General features: G+C 47.2%; 1 protein-coding gene across 1 annotated transcript; it reads right to left on the reverse strand.

The window, feature by feature from the left end:
- Nucleotides 1–13876: 13876 nt before the first annotated feature.
- LOC133976805 (nuclear factor 7, ovary-like) lies at nucleotides 13877–15319 on the reverse strand. The gene has a single exon (XM_062415007.1). It carries the CDS (start codon nucleotides 15296–15298, stop codon nucleotides 13877–13879), a length of 1422 nt encoding a protein of 473 aa, XP_062270991.1. The 5' UTR covers nucleotides 15299–15319.
- Between the last annotated feature and the right edge of the window lie 5657 nt (nucleotides 15320–20976).

Raw genomic sequence — 20976 nt, forward strand, 5'->3', positions numbered from 1 at the left:
GATCATGATTCTCTGTTCAGGCCTTACAATGGATTTTGGAAGAGAGAGAGAAGGTTTAGATGGTGATGCAGAGGATGAAGTTTCAGAGTCTGACACTGAGTTGGAAGAGGAGGAAGAGCATCAGTCAGCTCAGAAGCTTCTCATTATTCTAGATGTGGCCAGCAACACGTGTTTGGACCCAAGATGGACAGAACAACACATTATACATGCACCCAGTGCAATGAACACACAGTGAAACTCTGCACCTTTTGTCTGGTATGAAATGTTGTTCAGACAGATGTTAGGTTACATTTCTAATAAAATTCAAATAAAACACTAGTTTGGAAAAACTTCCTTCATTTGTACGTGTTGATTATTTTCTAGTTATTTCTGCTTTATGATGCAGTTTCTTATTTTGTTGCATTTTTTTTTTAAACTAAAAAAAAAACGAGCAACATTTCTATTCATAAATGTGATTTAACAAAGGTAAAGGGAACACATTTAACATATGTGTTGTTTATATTACTTGTTATTGGGATGAAGTATTTTAACAAAAAAAGGTTTAAAGATGTTGAATTAAAAGCCTCAAAATGCACCAGACCCAGCAGGACTCCCTGAGTAACAAAAAACAAATACCATATAAGGGTTAAAACATGTAAATGGTTCCTGGTCTCCATGGTAACCAGAGTAAATGTAATATTTAGAACAATTGTATTCCATTACCTTTATTTAATATAAAGTTATAATGTAAGATCATAACAAACTAGTTGATATGGTGTTTTATTGACTATTTACTGTTTTAAGCAAGTTGAATTATTTGGTACAAAGTTTTTATGGTTACACCACTTAGACATTTTTGCCATAATCCTCTAATATATTCTCTCTAAATGGATTAAAAGCAGAAATTTGATGCTGGGTCCACAAAAAAAGAATGTGTGAAGTTATTCATACGTTTATTTTCACATTTTAACCCTTTAAATTTAAACTAAACCTCATGTACACTAATATAAACACCTGCAGAAGAACATCAGTATGAACACATAAACACACTTAGTGTTACTTTGGGTAGTTTAGAGTGAACCTGTCCTCTGTGTTCAGCTTTAGACACACAGTAACACACTCACATGGTTTCTTGTTTTACTTCTAATGTTCACAGAGAAGAAGAAAAAGGAAAGTTTAGAAAGTTAAACTCTATTTATTTATTTTGCTGTTGAAACTTGTTTTCAGTTTGTGTGAATCAGTCTCTGAGTTTCCTGAATGAAACAAACAGCAACAAAAAACACCACATACAATTCACTCTATCAGGTTCTCACCCCCCCCCCCTCCTCCCCTCCCCCTCCCCTCCCCTCCCCCTCCTCCTCCCTCCTGATTGGACGGCTACCCCTCTCTGTCTGAATGGTCTTTGTGTTGGTTGCTAGGAGACTCATCAGGCTTCAACATGGTGACAAGGCGCTCAGTGTCTCACCGCAGCCCCCCCCCTCCCCCCACCACACTAATGCTTGGGGAGTGGGGGGGGGGGGGTTGTTTACTGCCGGATGAAGGCTGATCCTGAATGATCCTTTTCTTCTAAATTGGCTTCTTCTCCCCCATCTTCATCATCCTCACCTCCTCAGCATGTTTAACTTTATTTCATCACAACAAAACTAAACGTTTAATAAACAGCAGCATGCTAATATAAAATATTAATGTTATTAAAATACATAAAGTACTTTATTTATGTTTAATAAACTTTAAAGAACCAAACTCTGAAGACTCTTCATCTACAGTCTCAGATCAGGTTCATTCATTCACAAAATAAAACTGTTAATTATATTTAGTCCTTACATGAAAAACTAATTTATAATTATATGTTTTTACTTGTAATGAACTTTAATTTGAAGTTGATGCTTTAGTGGAGCTGGTTGATACTAACAGCACACCGCCCCCTGCTGGACTAACAGCAGCACCGCCCCCTGCTGGACTAACGGCAGCACCGCCCCCTGCTGGACTAACGGCAGCACCGCCCCCTGCTGGACTAACAGCACACCGCCCCTGCTGGACTAACAGCACACCGCCCCCTGCTGGACTAACAGCAGCACCGCCCCCTGCTGGACTAACAGCAGCACCGCCCCCTGCTGGACTAACAGCACACCGCCCCCTGCTGGACTAACAGCACACCGCCCCCTGCTGGACTAACAGCAGCACCGCCCCCTGCTGGACTAACAGCACACTGCCCCCTGCTGGACTAACAGCAGCACCGCCCCCTGCTGGACTAACAGCACACCGCCCCCTGCTGGACTAACAGCAGCACCGCCCCCTGCTGGACTAACAGCAGCACCGCCCCCTGCTGGACTAACAGCACACTGCACCCTGCTGGACTAACGGCAGCACCGCCCCCTGCTGGACTAACGGCAGCACCGCCCCCTGCTGGACTAACAACAGCACTGCCCCCTGCTGGACTAACAGCAGCACCGCACCCTGCTGGACTAACGGCAGCACCGCACCCTGCTGGACTAACGGCAGCACCGCACCCTGCTGGACTAACGGCAGCACTGCCCCCTGCTGGACTAACGGCAGCACCGCCCCCTGCTGGACTAACAGCACACTGCCCCCTGCTGGACTAACAGCACACTGCCCCCTGCTGGACTAACGGCAGCACCGCCCCCTGCTGGACTAACAGCACACTGCCCCCTGCTGGACTAACAGCACACTGCCCCCTGCTGGACTAACAGCAGCACCGCCCCCTGCTGGACTAACAGCACACTGCCCCCTGCTGGACTAACAGCAGCACTGCACCCTGCTGGACTAACAGCAGCACCGCCCCCTGCTGGACTAACAGCACACTGCCCCCTGCTGGACTAACAGCAGCACTGCACCCTGCTGGACTAACAGCAGCACTGCCCCCTGCTGGACTAACAGCAGCACTGCACCCTGCTGGACTAACAGCACACTGCCCCCTGCTGGACTAACAGCAGCACTGCACCCTGCTGGACTAACAGCAGCACCGCCCCCTGCTGGACTAACAGCACACTGCGCCCTGCTGGACTAACGGCAGCACTGCACCCTGCTGGACTAACAGCAGCACTGCACCCTGCTGGACTAACAGCAGCACCGCCCCCTGCTGGACTAACAGCAGCACTGCACCCTACTGGACTAACAGCAGCACCGCCCCCTGCTGGACTAACAGCAGCACCGCCCCCTGCTGGACTAACTTTTCTCAGCAGTTCTTTTTTAAGCTTCTTGTTCCTGTTTGTATTTTTAGCTGCAGGGATTTTCTGCCTTAATCTGCTTCTGTGATCCAAACCTGATTTAACCCTCTGATGATCCACATCAACACAAACCTGATTTAACCCTCTGATGATCCACATCAACACAAACCTGGTTTAACCCTCTGATGATCCACATCAACACAAACCTGATTCAACCCTCTGATGATCCACATCAACACAGACCTGATTCAACCCTCTGATGATCCACATCAACACAAACCTGATTCAACCCTCTGATGATCCACATCAACACAAACCTGATTTAACCCTCTGATGATCCACATCAACACAAACCTGATTCAACCCTCTGATGATCCACATCAACACAAACCTGGTTTAACCCTCTGATGATCCACATCAACACAGACCTGGTTTAACCCTCTGATGATCCACATCAACACAGACCTGGTTTAACCCTCTGATGATCCACATCAACACAGACCTGGTGCTTTACCACGTTGTGAGTTTCTGCTCATTCAGACTGAACTGTGTGACGCTCTTCTTCTTTAATGAGCAGCATTACGTAACCGTGGCCTGAAATACCTCACAGAGCTTTCTGTGCTCTGATTGGTCAGAAACACAAAGTTCACACAGACAACAGAATAAAAGCATCCAAACTTTCTTCAGACTATGAAGTTCAAATTCTCCACATTTGAATATCTGGGTCAGTGATGTGTTTATGTGTCCATGTGGTTTAGTTTAAATTTAAAGGGTTAAAATGATAAACTAAACGTATGAATAACTTGCACACATTCTTTTTTTGTGGACTCAGCATCAAATTTCTGCTTTTAATCCATTTAGAGAGAATATATTAGAGGATTATGGCAAAAATGTCTAAGTGGTGTAACCATAAAAACTTTGTACCAAAGAATTCAACTTGCTTAAAAACAGTAAATTGTCAATAAAACACCATATCAACTAGTTTGGCATGATCTTACATTATAACTTTATATTAAATAAAGGTAATGGAATACAATTGTTCTAAATATTACATTTACTCTGGTTACCATGGAGATCAGGAAACATTTACATGTTTTAAATGAAGTCATTATTAGTATAAGTCCACTTAAATACACTGTAGGTGATAAAATATGTAATATATATCATTCTTTTGTGGTTACACCATTTGACATTTTCAGGAGCATTCAGTCTTACTTTTGGTAAAAAATGGTGCAAATGTCATTTCAAATGATATAAAACCAACAAACTTTAATATATTGATTATATTGAACTGGGCGTAACTCGGACCTCCATGATGTCTTGCTGCGGAGCCGCTGAGTTCAGTCTGAATTTATCTCCTATAAAACCAACAAAAATACTAAATGTACATTTTAACAAACCTGATGCTGCTTTAAATCCCCCCCCCCCCCCCCCCCCCCCAGAGCTTAATATGGTTTCCAGTAACTCAACAACATTTAAAGCTGCTTATTTGATGCCAGCTCATTTTATACAAAGGTCAACACAAATCACGACCTTTGACCTTTGACTGCTTTAACTCTTCAAACTGGGATATTTATCACTTTATACACGGAGCTTCTGTTCCAGCTGTTTGAACATCAGTATGTTGGACAGTAGAGTCTGTTATTTTATTCATATTGATCTTAATATGAATGCAGCTGAATTTCATGAGAGAATATTTTAGTTTTTTTTACAATAACAGTTTGTAAAGAAGCTGTTTGTGTGTTTTTGTGTTTGTGTGAAACTCTGAGTAATAAAGTCTGAACTTGGTCCTTCATGTTGCAGCTGAATGAGATAATGTCACCGCAGCCTTCAGGCGTCTCCACCTGCTGCTCCACATCCACTAAAAATAAACTAATGAGTCGACATCACAGCAAACTGATCCGGTCTGCACCCAAACACCCCCCCCCACACCCTGCCGTCAGCTGTTAGTCACCATGGTAACGCACACACCCCAACACCTCAACAGGCGTGTCGCAGCTCATAGCTCAAATATTTGTCAAAGTTCGGAGCGCTCTGGTTCAGCAGGAACTCAGAGGCTGAAGAATCACATGTTTCTGTCCACATGGAGACAAGCTGCCTCCATCAGGCCTCCATCAGGCCTCCATCAGGCCTCCATCGGGCCTCCATCAAGCCTCCATCAGACCTCCATCAGGCCTCCATCAAGCCTCCATCAGGCCTCCATCAGGCCTCCATCAGGCCTCCATCGGGCCTCCATCAAGCCTCCATCAGACCTCCATCAGGCCTCCATCAAGCCTCCATCAGGCCTCCATCAGGCCTCCATCAAGCCTCCATCAGGCCTCCATCAGGCCTCCGTCAGGCCTCCATCAAGCCTCCATCAGGCCTCCATCAAGCCTCCATCAGGCCTCCATCAGTCCTCCATCAGGCCTCCATCAAGCCTCCATCAGGCCTCCATCAGTCCTCCATCAGGCCTCCATCAAGCCTCCATCAGGCCTCCATCAAGCCTCCATCAGGCCTCCATCAGGCCTCCATCAGACCTCCATCAGGCCTCCATCAGACCTCCATCAAGCCTCCATCGGGCCTCCATCAGACCTCCATCAGGCCTCCATCGGGCCTCCATCGGGCCTCCATCAGGCCTCCATCAGGCCTCCATCAGGCCTACTAATACTGATGTAGAATAATAAACCTCATAGTCCAGCAGGGAGCGATTCTTCTGTTTTTAAGGCAGAAGAAGATCCAGATGTTAGACTGGAGGACATGGAGATGAAAAGGATGCTGACTGTCGGGTTGGGAAGCAGACGTGCTGCAGGTTTGGTTTGTTAGCTCAGCTGAGGAAGGAGAGAGTGAATTCATGTGGAAAGTTTGGTTACCATTGACACACCAGTATCATGAAATCCTGCAGCAGACACAAAGAGTCATGATCATCAGCCTCCAGCTTCATGTCACAAAACCTTCCAGCAACTCCTGATGAAGAGTCACTTTGATCCTCAGCTGATTCCTGTAATCACAGACTGCAGCTACGATGGTAAGATACGATGTTCAGAGATGGTTTCTGGCCGAAGTTCATTTGACAAAGTTTTGAATTGAGACGACAGATCTGAAAAATATACAACTAAACGAGACAGAATCATCATCTGGATAACTGTCCATGACCCAGAGAACTGAGGAACTGTTAGACGGCAACACTCAGAACTGACTTACACTAAATGAGTGTAGAAGACCGTTGTACAGAAATAGAGCAGACCTTTGCAGAACTGACCCTGACTGGCACATAGACCGAACCATCACAAACCCTAAAGGGGGTGAAGACATGTTTTCAGGGCAGGACTTCCCCCCTCAGACCACAGCCGGTCTCCTGCACATCTGCAGCCAGAAACAGGGTTAGGGTTAGCCCAAAACCCAACAGAGACCCAGAATGCCTAAACCCTGTCATAGAACAACAGGGCCAAATACCAGGACTGGACTCTCTCACAGAGTCCTACACGGCCTTTACATTACATTATATTCTCAGGTTTTCACCCAACATACTGCAGCAGACTGTTCCACCATAACAGATATAAACAGATCCAGACCTGCCGAGTTCAGAGTCCTGGTCCCACAAAGAGCATCAGGGTGGAGTCAGAGTGATGGATACAGAAGAGTAGACCCAGAGACTGAGAGGTTCACTTTGACACACAGCAATGAAGATGTGTAAACTCATACAGGCGTTAACCCTTAACCCTGTTAATGTGATCACAGCTTCTGATGGTTAAATACAAGCAGCGGAGACACAAACTGCCTCCGGTCTGTGAGGGTTATCTTAGAGCTGCAACACATTAAACACTTCAGCAAACAGGAGGGTTCTTCTGTCTCATTCGTTATCATCACATCTGTTAAATATGCAGAATGAGTGGAATCAGTGGTTCTGGTTCTGAAGCCTGTTGTTAGAGAACAGAGACAATAAGTTCACTGTGAAGAAAAGAAAGAAGTTCTCCAAATATGATCTGAGTCCCGTGTGCCAGTAAATACTCGTAGACACACTGAGCCTGAGGAGGCATCAGCACTGCAAAGCATCATGGGAAGTCTGTTGTGAGTGGAGGAGATGTTCCACCTCAGGAACTGAAACCAAACCTTAACCCTGACTGGATTCATCATTGTGTGGCTGATCTGTGGCTGAATGTTCAGATGTAGTTTAAAGATCCAAAATAAAAACATTCCTTCAGTTTCTTTTCCACAATTTGTCCAAATTGTTTTGGATTCTTCATGAAGACAGAAAATAAACCTAAAGTACAGTTTGAGGTACTAGTACTTTACTGTAGTACAGTTAGAGGTACTAGTACTTTACTGTAGTACAGTTAGAGGTACTTGTACTTTACTGTAGTACAGTTAGAGGTACTTGTACTTTACTGTAGTACAGTTAGAGGTACTTGTACTTTACTGTAGTACAGTTAGAGGTACTTGTACTTTACTGTAGTACAGTTAGAGGTACTAGTACTTTACTGTAGTACAGTCTGAGGTACTTGTACTTTACTGTAGTACAGTTAGAGGTACTAGTACTTTACTGTAGTACAGTTAGAGGTACTTGTACTTTACTGTAGTACAGTTTGAGGTACTTGTACTTTACTGTAGTACAGTTAGAGGTACTTGTACTTTACTGTAGTACAGTTTGAGGTACTTGTACTTTACTGTAGTACAGTTTGAGGTACTAGTACTTTACTGTAGTACAGTTTGAGGTACTAGTACTTTACTGTAGTACAGTTAGAGGTACTAGTACTTTACTGTAGTACAGTTAGAGGTACTAGTACTTTACTGTAGTACAGTTAGAGGTACTAGTACTTTACTGTAGTACAGTTAGAGGTACTTGTACTTTACTGTAGTACAGTTAGAGGTACTTGTACTTTACTGTAGTACAGTTAGAGGTACTTGTACTTTACTGTAGTACAGTTAGAGGTACTTGTACTTTACTGTAGTACAGTTAGAGGTACTAGTACTTTACTGTAGTACAGTCTGAGGTACTTGTACTTTACTGTAGTACAGTTAGAGGTACTAGTACTTTACTGTAGTACAGTTAGAGGTACTTGTACTTTACTGTAGTACAGTTTGAGGTACTTGTACTTTACTGTAGTACAGTTAGAGGTACTTGTACTTTACTGTAGTACAGTTTGAGGTACTTGTACTTTACTGTAGTACAGTTTGAGGTACTAGTACTTTACTGTAGTACAGTTTGAGGTACTTGTACTTTACTGTAGTACAGTTAGAGGTACTTGTACTTTACTGTAGTACAGTTAGAGGTACTAGTACTTTACTGTAGTACAGTTAGAGGTACTAGTACTTTACTGTAGTACAGTTTGAGGTACTTGTACTTTACTGTAGTACAGTTTGAGGTACTAGTACTTTACTGTAGTACAGTTTGAGGTACGTGTACTTTACTGTAGTACAGTTAGAGGTACTTGTACTTTACTGTAGTACAGTTAGAGGTACTAGTACTTTACTGTAGTACAGTTAGAGGTACTAGTACTTTACTGTAGTACAGTTAGAGGTACTAGTACTTTACTGTAGTACAGTTAGAGGTACTAGTACTTTACTGTAGTACAGTTTGAGGTACTAGTACTTTACTGTAGTACAGTTAGAGGTACTTGTACTTTACTGTAGTACAGTTTGAGGTACTAGTACTTTACTGTAGTACAGTTAGAGGTACTTGTACTTTACTGTAGTACAGTTTGAGGTACTAGTACTTTACTGTAGTACAGTTAGAGGTACTAGTACTTTACTGTAGTACAGTTAGAGGTACTAGTACTTTACTGTAGTACAGTTAGAGGTACTAGTACTTTACTGTAGTACAGTTTGAGGTATTTATACTTTACTGTAGTACAGTTAGAGGTACTTGTACTTTACTGTAGTACAGTTAGAGGTACTAGTACTTTACTGTAGTACAGTTAGAGGTACTAGTACTTTACTGTAGTACAGTTAGAGGTACTAGTACTTTACTGTAGTACAGTTAGAGGTACTAGTACTTTACTGTAGTACAGTTAGAGGTACTAGTACTTTACTGTAGTACAGTTAGAGGTACTAGTACTTTACTGTAGTACAGTTAGAGGTACTAGTACTTTACTGTAGTACAGTTAGAGGTACTAGTACTTTACTGTAGTACAGTTAGAGGTACTAGTACTCTACTCTACTACATTTATTTAACTCTTCGTTCCTGTTTAATTTAGAAAAGTCATATTTTTGAGTAATGAAATAATAAATGTGACTTTGTGAGTCAGTTTTATTGTAATGTGATAATAATAAGATAATAATATCTATATGTTCCCTCCTAACATTTCATGTGTTGTTCAGCCAATGAACCAGAATGTGTCTGTGATGCAGATTATTAAAGTTCATCAGTTTGTGAGTGAAATCTTCAACACAGAGGTAAACTCATTATGATGATTAATCCCAGCAGCAGTCTGACAGATATCAGCTCTCAGGATGATCATCAGCCTCACTGAGCTGTTAGCAGGTCTGATCATCTGTTATTTTATCTATCAGACTTTCTCAGAGTCCAACATGACGTCTTGATTTGTGTGAGCGAGAGAAGCTGGAGCCAGTAAATGTTTAACGTGATGAACATGATGAATCAGCTGATCAGGGTTAGTTGTTCTGAGATAAAGACAAAGTGCTGTTGGACTGACCTTCTTCCCATAAGCAGCTCCCATTCTTCACTGCAGCAGGTTCACGATTTATACTTTTCTGTCCTCCTCTTCTTTTTTCCCAGCAGCCTCCTGGTCCTGCTCCCCCTCCCTCCCCCGCTTTGGCCTGGCAGCTCGGGCACTGGGGTCGGTTAACCCACCGAACTCTGAGGAAGCTTCATACTGAGACCAGAGACCAGAGACCAGAGACCAGAGCAGAGAGGAAACAGTCCAAGTGTTAGAGAGAGAATGCTGGTTAGAGAGGTTGAGCAGGAGCAGGAGGAGGAGGAGGAGGAGGAGGAGGAGGAGGCGTCTCAGCCACCTGTTACTGCCTGACTCTCAGCTGTGAAGAGTTAAGGTGATCTGACTGGATTAATGTAATTAGAGGTGACAGGAAAAGAGCATGAGGCTGACTCTGGTTCCTTTATATGTTCTTATTGTCAATAAATGTCAATGTGTTTGTTATGAATCTAAAACAACTTTAATATAACGTCAGGAGTTTGAGATGAACCAGAAGTAACAGAGTAGATTTACTGAAGTGATATTTAGAGGAACTAGTAGAGCTGCTCTGCTTCTTCATCACACTGAGAATCACTAGTTTGGGTCCATATAACAACACAGAGGATAGGGGATGAATCAAGCTGATGTCATATCAATGTGTTACTGTCTGCATTTTATAATCAGGATTAAATAATGATGATGATGATGATGAAAAGTTTTGGGGTAAAAAGCTGGAAATTACATCCTGAAAGTAGCTGCGATGAATCTGATTGGCTGACACACGAGTTCCCCAAGACACCAGCTGCTCCCTCAAAACCAGCAGTGTGTAGTTAATACAGTCCACTCCATAGTGTGTCTCTCCATTGCAGTGATACAGGAGATGTACTGAACCGTAAAGCCATCGATTCAGAATTTTCACTGATTTATAAAAAAAAAACTATTAATTTATTAATTAATTAATTAATCAAATGTTTTCCTCCTAAAGAAGGAGGTGGTTTTCCATTATTACAACCTGATCTCACAGAAATACGTGACGGGGGCCGGACCCCTGTTACATGTCCCCATCACGGAAACAATACCAATGTAAAGTCAATGGGACTCACAGTTTACCCGGTTCATTCTAACAACAATTAAATAAAACATTTATAGATAGAAACAGTATTAATTACCTCCCACTACGTGACGTTCCGTGTGTCCCATTGATTTTACATCGGTGTTGTTTCCGTGATGAGGACACGTAACTTTCACACATTACGTGTCCCCATCACGAAATTCAGTGTTAAGAAGTTGAGATCCGACTCCTTTATTAACGAGAGCTTATTGATAAAACATTCAAACATTGCTACAATAAGTAAAGTAGTTTAACTGTCACATTATTATTCTCCATATCTCACCCTTCTCACCCTTCTCACCCATCTCACCCTTCTCACCCTTCTCACCCTTCTCACCCTTCTCACCCATCTCACCCTTCTCACCCATCTCACCCTTCTCACCCTTCTCACCCTTCTCACCCTTCTCACCCATCTCACCCTTCTCACCCTTCTCACCCTTCTCACCCATCTCACCCTTCTCACCCATCTCACCCTTCTCACCCTTCTCACCCTTCTCACCCATCTCACCCTTCTCACCCATCTCACCCATCTCACCCATCTCACCCTTCTCACCCATCTCACCCATCTCACCCATCTCACCCATCTCACCCTTCTCACCCATCTCACCCTTCTCACCCATCTCACCCTTCTCACCCATCTCACCCTTCTCACCCTTCTCACCCATCTCACCCTTCTCACCCATCTCACCCTTCTCACCCATCTCACCCATCTCACCCATCTCACCCTTCTCACCCATCTCACCCTTCTCACCCATCTCACCCATCTCACCCATCTCACCCTTCTCACCCATCTCACCCGTCTCACCCTTCTCACCCATCTCACCCTTCTCACCCTTCTCACCCATCTCACCCTTCTCACCCTTCTCACCCGTCTCACCCGTCTCACCATTCTCACCCATCTCACCCTTCTCACCCATCTCACCCATCTCACCCTTCTCACCCTTCTCACCCATCTCACCCATCTCACCCTTCTCACCCTTCTCACCCATCTCACCCTTCTCACCCATCTCACCCATCTCACCCTTCTCACCCTTCTCACCCATCTCACCCTTCTCACCCTTCTCACCCGTCTCACCCGTCTCACCCTTCTCACCCATCTCACCCTTCTCACCCATCTCACCCATCTCACCCATCTCACCCTTCTCACCCATCTCACCCTTCTCACCCTTCTCACCCATCTCACCCATCTCACCCTTCTCACCCTTCTCACCCATCTCACCCATCTCACCCATCTCACCCTTCTCACCCATCTCACCCATCTCACCCTTCTCACCCATCTCACCCATCTCACCCATCTCACCCTTCTCACCCATCTCACCCTTCTCACCCGTCTCACCCTTCTCACCCATCTCACCCATCTCACCCTTCTCACCCATCTCACCCATCTCACCCTTCTCACCCATCTCACCCTTCTCACCCATCTCACCCATCTCACCCTTCTCACCCATCTCACCCATCTCACCCATCTCACCCTTCTCACCCATCTCACCCATCTCACCCTTCTCACCCATCTCACCCTTCTCACCCTTCTCACCCATCTCACCCATCTCACCCATCTCACCCATCTCACCCATCTCACCCATCTCACCCTTCTCACCCATCTCACCCTTCTCACCCTTCTCACCCATCTCACCCATCTCACCCATCTCACCCTTCTCACCCTTCTCACCCATCTCACCCTTCTCACCCATCTCACCCTTCTCACCCATCTCACCCTTCTCACCCGTCTCACCCTTCTCACCCATCTCACCCATCTCACCCTTCTCACCCATCTCACCCTTCTCACCCTTCTCACCCATCTCACCCATCTCACCCTTCTCACCCTTCTCACCCATCTCACCCTTCTCACCCTTCTCACCCATCTCACCCATCTCACCCTTCTCACCCTTCTCACCCATCTCACCCTTCTCACCCTTCTCACCCAGGACATTTACAGACAAAAAAACTGCTTTTATGCTAAAACCATAAATGCATTAAACTGCAGTAAATAATGGATTTTTTTAGAAGTAATTATTTATGTATTATTGTTTATTTATTATTGTTTATTTATTATTGTTTATTTATTATTGTTTATGTATTATTGTTTATTTATTATTGTTTATTTATTATTGTTTTTGCACTTTTCAGGATGTAAATGTCGTTGTGCTTTGTATAATAATAAAGACTTTCTATTTTATTCTTTAGTGTATTGTGTCATTATAGCATTACTAGTGTATTACAATATTATGTATTATCAGTATATTACATTATTATTATTATTACTAGTTTATTTCATTAGTAATAACAACAGCTGGAGTTAATTTCACTTCATAAACCTTCAGATCACAGCATGAAACCTCTACTGTGGCTCAGTGTCTCCATCTAGTGGCCGAACACAGTAACACCTCATATTACCTTAAAATACTCTACTGATCACACTGACTGTGTGTGTGTGTGTGTGAGTGTGTGTGTGTGTGTGTTTGTGTGTGTGTGTGTGTGTGTGTGTGTGTGTGTGTGTGTGTGTGTGTGTGTGTGTGTGTGTGTGTGAGTGTTGTACATTATTGTTACCAGGGAATATTTTAGGAAAGAGATGCAAATACAGTTTTTGAGCAATTGTTTTTGTCTTGCTGTCCCTCGGCCTCCAGATGGAGAAGCTCTGGTGTGATGTGAATGTGTAAGGTAACACTAACCCTTCTGCTCCTGCTGCAGGTTGTTAGAGCTGAGAGGACGACTGCAGACATGATTCAGACTGCAGACATGATTCAGACTGCAGACATGATTCAGACTGCAGACATGATTCAGACTGCAGACATGATTCAGACTGCAGACATGATTCAGTAGCAAAAAGTCCTGAACAGTTTCTACATTTTCAGGTGAAGAAGCTCTGACTTCATTTCCACTTCTTCACTTTTTATTGATTTCACACAAAGTTTTCCACTTGAAAGAATCAAACAATGTTAAACAAACATCCAGCAAACATCAGCTGTCATTTAAATGTCATACATATCTTCATCATCACTGCTGTGATTCACTGTCACAGAGACCTTCAGTGGAGAAATCTTCATTGGGAGTTCGTCCCCAGTGCAAATGAATGGAAACAGTGTGTCAGTGAAAGTGTGTGTGAAGGTGTGTATGTGTGTGTTAGTATCAGGATCAGAGAACGACAGATTTCCTCTGTTCCAGTCCAGATTCACTCTGATCCTCTGGAGCTTCTTCACTGGGAGAACAGTGGAGGAAGATGATGGTGACCATGCTGAGTATTTATCATTATAGAACCCTATTCTCCATAATCCAGACTGTATGCGTCCCTTCCTCTGAACAGACTCTGATAACACACCCAGTCTCCAGTATGTACTGTCTCCAACCTCGACATCCCAGCTGTGAGTCCCTGAGTTAAAGCCCTCAGAGCCCAGGACAGAGATGTAATCTCCAAACCTCTCTGGATTATCAGGAAGCTGCTGTCCTTCTTCATATCTCACACTGGTCAGATCTTTAGACAGGATGAGTCTTGGATGAGCAGTGTTTGGATCCAGAATGACAGGAGTGTAAGAGACCATCTCCTTCATGTTGTTCCAGATGTTGAAGGCCAGGTTGCCCAGGTGTTTGGCCTGGTCTATCAGAGCTCCTGAGGGCAGCTGTGGATCATCCAGCAGGGGGCAGCGCTGGACTCTTTCCACTGCAGCCTTGTAGTTGTTCAGGAATGAGACGTCTTCAGCTCTCAGCTCCTCCTCTGTGGCTCTGACTGTGTGTGAAAGAGCTGCTATCTCTCTGCTCAGAGCCTTTATCTTCTTCTTCATCATCTGACTCTTGTGCTCCTCTTCCTCCCTCAGAGCAGCCATCCTGGCCTCCTCTTCCTCTTCTAGAAACTGGTGAAGCTTCTTAAACTGCTCTAAAATCTGCCTCTCTGTGTGTTGGGCCTGGACCTTAATGTGTTTTGCTGTTTGATCAAACTTCACTTTAACTTCTTCACAAACCTTTAACTTCTCCTTTAAGGGCTTCAGAGTTTCCTCAAGTTCCTTCTTGTGTTGTGGTGCAACTTCATCGATGGGTCTGAATCTGTGGTTGGTGTGTTTTTCTGAATCTCTGCAGACGAGACACACTGGCTGCTGATGGTCCAGACAGAAGAGTTTGAGTTTCTCAGAGTGCAGACTGCATAGAGCCTCTGAAGCTCTCTGATCTCTGTCCTGTAAGAAGGACTCACACAGGTTCTTTAACACCAGGTTACGAGGTGGATCTGTTCTTGATGATGAAGATCTTCTCTTACAAACTGGACACTCATGTGTTGGTTTCTCTCTCCACCAGCTCTTCAGACAGTCTTTACAGAAGCTGTGGCTACATGACAGAACAACAGGATCTCTAAAGACCTCATGACAGACCGGACAGCAGAGATCCTCCTCTGATCTGGAAGCCATTTAGTCTCTGAGTGAAGCTGAAAACACAGCAGACAGAAAGTACAGTCAGTCATGGCTCCCCTCCCTCCTCTACTAACTTCACTGACATTTACTTTCAGTGTGACTCCAGTTTTTAGTCAAACTCACCTTCAGTGTGTGGAGAGTCAGCAGGTTGAAGCAGCAGAGTTGTAGTTTTCCACTTTTCTCTCCTGTAGCTGTACTCACTCAGAGGAAGTTGTTAGTTTGGTCTGAAGGTGAATCTGATGCTCTGTTTTTCAGTCTGTGTGTCTCTTTAGAGACCAACAATAAACTGTTTCCTGGTTTGTCTCAGGTGAGTCAGGTGAGGGGCGGAGCTTTGTCAGATCTCTTCTGATAAATGTTGCAGCTTCACAGTAACACAGGGTGTGTTTCAGTCCAAAGTTCAAAGACACACCAACCATCAGCTGTAAAGATTAATGACTAACAGGTTTAATTGGATTTGATCTGCACAGTTCAGAACATTATATGACCTGCATGATTCTGATGTGATGGATTATTTATTGTGAATTTCAGATATACACAGATGTGTAAAAAGAGTGAGCCCCAAGCGGAGGAGTTTAAGTATCTGGGAGTCTTATTCACAATGAGGGTAAGATGGAGCATGAGGTTGACAGGTGGATGGGTGCAGCATCAGCAGTGATGCAGGTGTTGTACCGGACCGTCCTGGTGAAGAAAGAGCTGAGCCTGAAGTTGAAGCTCTCAGTTTACTAAAGAAATAGGTAATACAAAAGGAATCCGTGCACCTCCAAGGTGAATTGGTTTAGTCTTAGTATCAATCACGAAATAGGGGAGCAGATTTCATATGATGATATCATTGACGATTTTGCATCATGGACGGCCAGAAGGGTCAGGCTTTAGTTGGCTTTCCAGGGGCTGGATGGCGAGCACCTGGTGGCCGGGCACAACCCGAACAGGGGACATGGGACCCCTTTCCCGTGGGCTCACCACCCGTAGGAGGGGCGAGAGAGGGTAGCCTCCCTCCGCCTTCGGGTGGGGGGACGGATCCTGACTGTTGTTTGTGCCTATGGCCCAAACAGCAGTTCAGAGTATCCACCCTTTTTGGACTCCTTGGAGGGGGTGCTGGAGAGTGCTCCCTCTGGGGATTCCCTATTCCTGCTGGGGGACTTCAATGCTCACGCTGACAGCAACAGTGAGACCTGGAAGGCTGTGATTGGGAGGAAAGGCCCCCCCGATCTGAACCCGAGCGGTGTTTTGATACTGGACTTCTGTGCTCGTCACAGATTGTCCATAACGAACACCATGTTCAAGCATAAGGGTCCATATGTGCACTTGGCACCAGGACACCCTAGGCCGCAGTTCGATGATTGACTTTGTAGTCGTGTCGTCGGACTTGCGGCCGCATGTCTTGGACACTCGGGCGAAGAGAGGGGCGGAGCTGTCAACTAATCACCACCTGGTGGTGAGTTGGCTCCGATGGTGGGGGAGGATGCCGGTCAGACCTGGCAGACCCAAACGCATTGTCAGGGTCTGCTGGGAACGTCTGGCAGAGTCTCCTGTCAGAGAGAGCTTCAACTCCCACCTCCGGGAGAGCTTTGACCATGTACCAGGGGAGGCGAGGGACATTGAGTCCGAGGGGGCCATGTTCCGTGCCTCCATTGTCAAGGTGGCCGACCGGTGCTGTGGCCGTAAGGTGGTCGGTGCCTGTCGTGGCGGCAATACCCGAACCCGCTGGTGGACACCGGCGATGAGGGATGCCGTCAAGCTGAAGAAGGAGTCCTATTGGGCCTTTTTGGCCTGTGGGACTCCGGAGGCAGCAGGCAGGTACCGACAGGCCAAGCGGAGGCGGTCGCTGAGGCAAAAACCCAAACATGGGAGGAGTTCGGTGAGGCCATGGAGAACGACTTCCAAACGGCTTCGAAGAGGTTCTGGACCACCATCCGGCATCTCGGGAGGGGGAAGCAGTGCACCATCAACACTGTGTACGGTGGGGACACTGCGCTGCTGACCTCGACTCAGGACGTTGGAAGGAATACTTCGAAGACCTCCTCAATCCCACCGACACGCCTTCCGGTAAGGAAGCAGGGCCTGGGGACCCGGGTGTGAGCTCTCCTATCTCTAGGGCTGAGGTTGCAGAGGTGGTGAAAAAGCTCCTCGGTGGCAGGGCCCCGGGGGTGGATGAGATCTGCCGGAGTTCCTCAAGGCCCTGGATGTTGTGGGGCTGTCATGGTTGACACGACTCTGCAACATCGTGTGGACATCAGGGGCAGTGCCTCTGGATTGGCAGACTGGGGTGGTGGTTCCTCTTTATAAGAAGGGGGACCGGAGGGTGTGTTCAAACTATAGGGGGATCACACTCCTCAGCCTCCCCGGTAAGGTCTATTCGGGGGTACTGGAGAGGAGGGTCCGTCGGATAGTCGAACCTCGGATTCAGGAGTCCCCAGTCATCCCCAGTCATCCCCAGTCATCCCCAATCATCCCAGTCATCCCGTCATCCCCAGTCATCCCGAGTCATCCCCAGTCATCCCCTGTCATCCCAAGTCATCCCCAGTCATCCCCAATCATCCCAGTCATCCCGTCATCCCGTCATCCCCAGTCATCCCCAGTCATCCCCTGTCATCCCCAGTCATCCCCAATCATCCCAGTCATCCCGTCATCCCGTCATCCCCAGTCATCTCCAGTCATCCCAGTCATCCCCAGTCATCCCAGTCATCCCCAGTCATCCCAGTCATCCCCAGTCATCCCAGTCATCTCCAGTCATCCCCAGTCATCCCCAGTCATTCCAGTCATCCCCAGTCATCCCCAGTCATCCCAGTCATCCCCTGTCATCTCCAGTCATCCCCAGTCATCCCAGTCATCCCCTGTCATCTCCAGTCATCCCCAGGCATCCCCAGTCATCCCCTGTCATCTCCAGTCATCCCCAGTCATCCCCAGGCATCACCAGTCATCCCCAGTCATCTCCAGTCATCCCCAGTCATCCCCAGTCATCTCCAGTCATCCCCAGTCATCCCCAGTCATCTCCAGTCATCCCCAGTCATCCCCAGTCATCTCCAGTCATCCCCAGTCATCCCCAGTCATCTCCAGTCATCCCCAGTCATCCCCTGTCATCCCCAGTCATCCCCAATCATCCCAGTCATCCCGTCATCCCGTCATCGCCAGTCATCTCCAGTCATCCCAGTCATCCCCAGTCATCCCAGTCATCCCCAGTCATCCCAGTCATCCCCAGTCATCCCAGTCATCTCCAGTCATCCCCAGTCATCCCCAGTCATTCCAGTCATCCCCAGTCATCCCCAGTCATCCCAGTCATCCCCTGTCATCTCCAGTCATCCCCAGTCATCCCAGTCATCCCCTGTCATCTCCAGTCATCCCCAGGCATCCCCAGTCATCCCCTGTCATCTCCTGTCATCCCCAGTCATCCCCAGGCATCACCAGTCATCCCCAGTCATCTCCAGTCATCTCCAGTCATCCCCAGTCATCCCCAGTCATCTCCAGTCATCCCCAGTCATCCCCAGTCATCTCCAGTCATCCCCAGTCATCCCCAGTCATCTCCAGTCATCCCCAGTCATCCCCTGGCATCCCCAGTCATCTCCAGTCATACCCTGGCATCCCCAGGCATCCCCAGTCATCTCCAGTCATCTCCAGTCATCTCCAGTCATCCCCAGGCACCCCCAGTCATCTCCAGTCATCCCCAGTCATCCCCAGTCATCCCCAGGCATCCCCAGGCATCCCCAGTCATCTCCAGTCATCCCCAGTCATCCCCAGTCATCCCCTGGCATCCCCAGGCATCCCCAGTCATCCCCAGTCATCTCCAGTCATCTCCAGTCATCCCCAGTCATCCTCCAGTCATCCCCAGGCATCCCCAGTCATCTCCAGTCATCCCCAGTCATCTCCAGTCATCCCCAGGCATCCCCAGTCATCCCCAGTCATCCCCAGTCATCTCCAGTCATCCCCAGTCATCTCCAGTCATCCCCTGGCATCCTCAGTCATCCCAGTCATCCCCAGTCATCTCCAGTCATCCCCTGGCATCTCCAGTCATCTCCAGTCATCTCCAGTCATCCCCAGTCATCTCCAGTCATCCCCAGGCATCTCCAGTCATCTCCAGTCATCCCCAGTCATCCCCAGTCATCCCCAGTCATCCTCCAGTCATCCCCAGTCATCCCCAGGCATCTCCAGTCATCTCCAGTCATCCCCAGTCATCTCCAGTCATCTCCAGTCATCCCCAGTCATCTCCAGTCATCTCCAGTCATCCCCAGTCATCCCCAGTCATCTCCAGTCATCCCCAGTCATCCCCAGTCATCTCCAGTCATCCCCTGGCATCCTCAGTCATCCCAGTCATCCCCAGTCATCTCCAGTCATCCCCTGGCATCTCCAGTCATCTCCAGTCATCTCCAGTCATCCCCAGTCATCTCCAGTCATCTCCAGTCATCCCCAGGCATCTCCAGTCATCTCCAGTCATCCCCAGTCATCCCCAGTCATCCCCAGTCATCCTCCAGTCATCCCCAGTCATCCCCAGGCATCTCCAGTCATCTCCAGTCATCCCCAGTCATCTCCAGTCATCCCCAGTCATCTCCAGTCATCTCCAGTCATCCCCAGTCATCCCCTGGCATCCCCAGTCATCCCCAGTCATCTCCAGTCATCCCCTGGCATCCCCAGTCATCCCCAGTCATCTCCAGTCATCCCCAGTCATCCCCTGGCATCCCCAGTCATCTCCAGTCATACCCTGGCATCCCCAGTCATCCCCAGTCATCTCCAGTCATCCCCTGGCATCCCAGTCATCCCCAGGCATCACCAGTCATCCCCAGTCATCTCCAGTCATCTCCAGTCATCTCCAGTCATCCCCAGGCATCTCCAGTCATCTCCAGTCATCCCCAGTCATCCTCCAGTCATCCCCAGTCATCTCCAGTCATCCCCAGTCATCTCCAGTCATCTCCAGTCATCCCCAGGCATCTCCAGTCATCTCCAGTCATCCCCAGTCATCCCCAGTCATCCCCAGTCATCCTCCAGTCATCCCCAGTCATCCCCAGGCATCTCCAGTCATCTCCAGTCATCCCCAGTCATCTCCAGTCATCTCCAGTCATCCCCAGTCATCTCCAGTCATCTCCAGTCATCCCCAGTCATCCCCTGGCATCCCCAGTCATCCCCAGTCATCTCCAGTCATCCCCTGGCATCCCCAGTCATCCCCAGTCATCTCCAGTCATCCCCAGTCATCCCCTGGCATCCCCAGTCATCTCCAGTCATATCCTGGCATCCCCAGTCATCCCCAGTCATCTCCAGTCATCCCCTGGCATCCCAGTCATCCCCAGGCATCACCAGTCATCCCCAGTCATCTCCAGTCATCTCCAGTCATCTCCAGTCATCCCCAGGCATCTCCAGTCATCTCCAGTCATCCCCAGTCATCCTCCAGTCATCCCCAGTCATCTCCAGTCATCCCCAGTCATCTCCAGTCATACCCTGGCATCCCCAGTCATCCCCAGTCATCTCCAGTCATCCCCTGGCATCCCAGTCATCCCCAGGCATCTCCAGTCATCTCCAGTCATCCCCAGTCATCCTCCAGTCATCCCCAGTCATCTCCAGTCATCTCCAGTCATCCCCAGGCATCTCCAGTCATCTCCAGTCATCCCCAGTCATCCTCCAGTCATCCCCAGTCATCTCCAGTCATCTCCAGGCATCTCCAGTCACCTCCAGTCATCCCCAGTCATCCC

This window comes from Scomber scombrus, chromosome 3 (genome assembly GCF_963691925.1).
Source record: "Scomber scombrus chromosome 3, fScoSco1.1, whole genome shotgun sequence".
In the NCBI taxonomy this organism is placed as follows: Eukaryota; Metazoa; Chordata; class Actinopteri; order Scombriformes; family Scombridae; genus Scomber; species Scomber scombrus.

What these genes read in the sequence shown, in the direction of transcription:
- LOC133976805 (XM_062415007.1), bottom strand. Translation starts at nt 15,298, where the DNA reads ATGGCTTCCAGATCAGAGGAGGATCTCTGCTGTCCGGTCTGTCATGAG.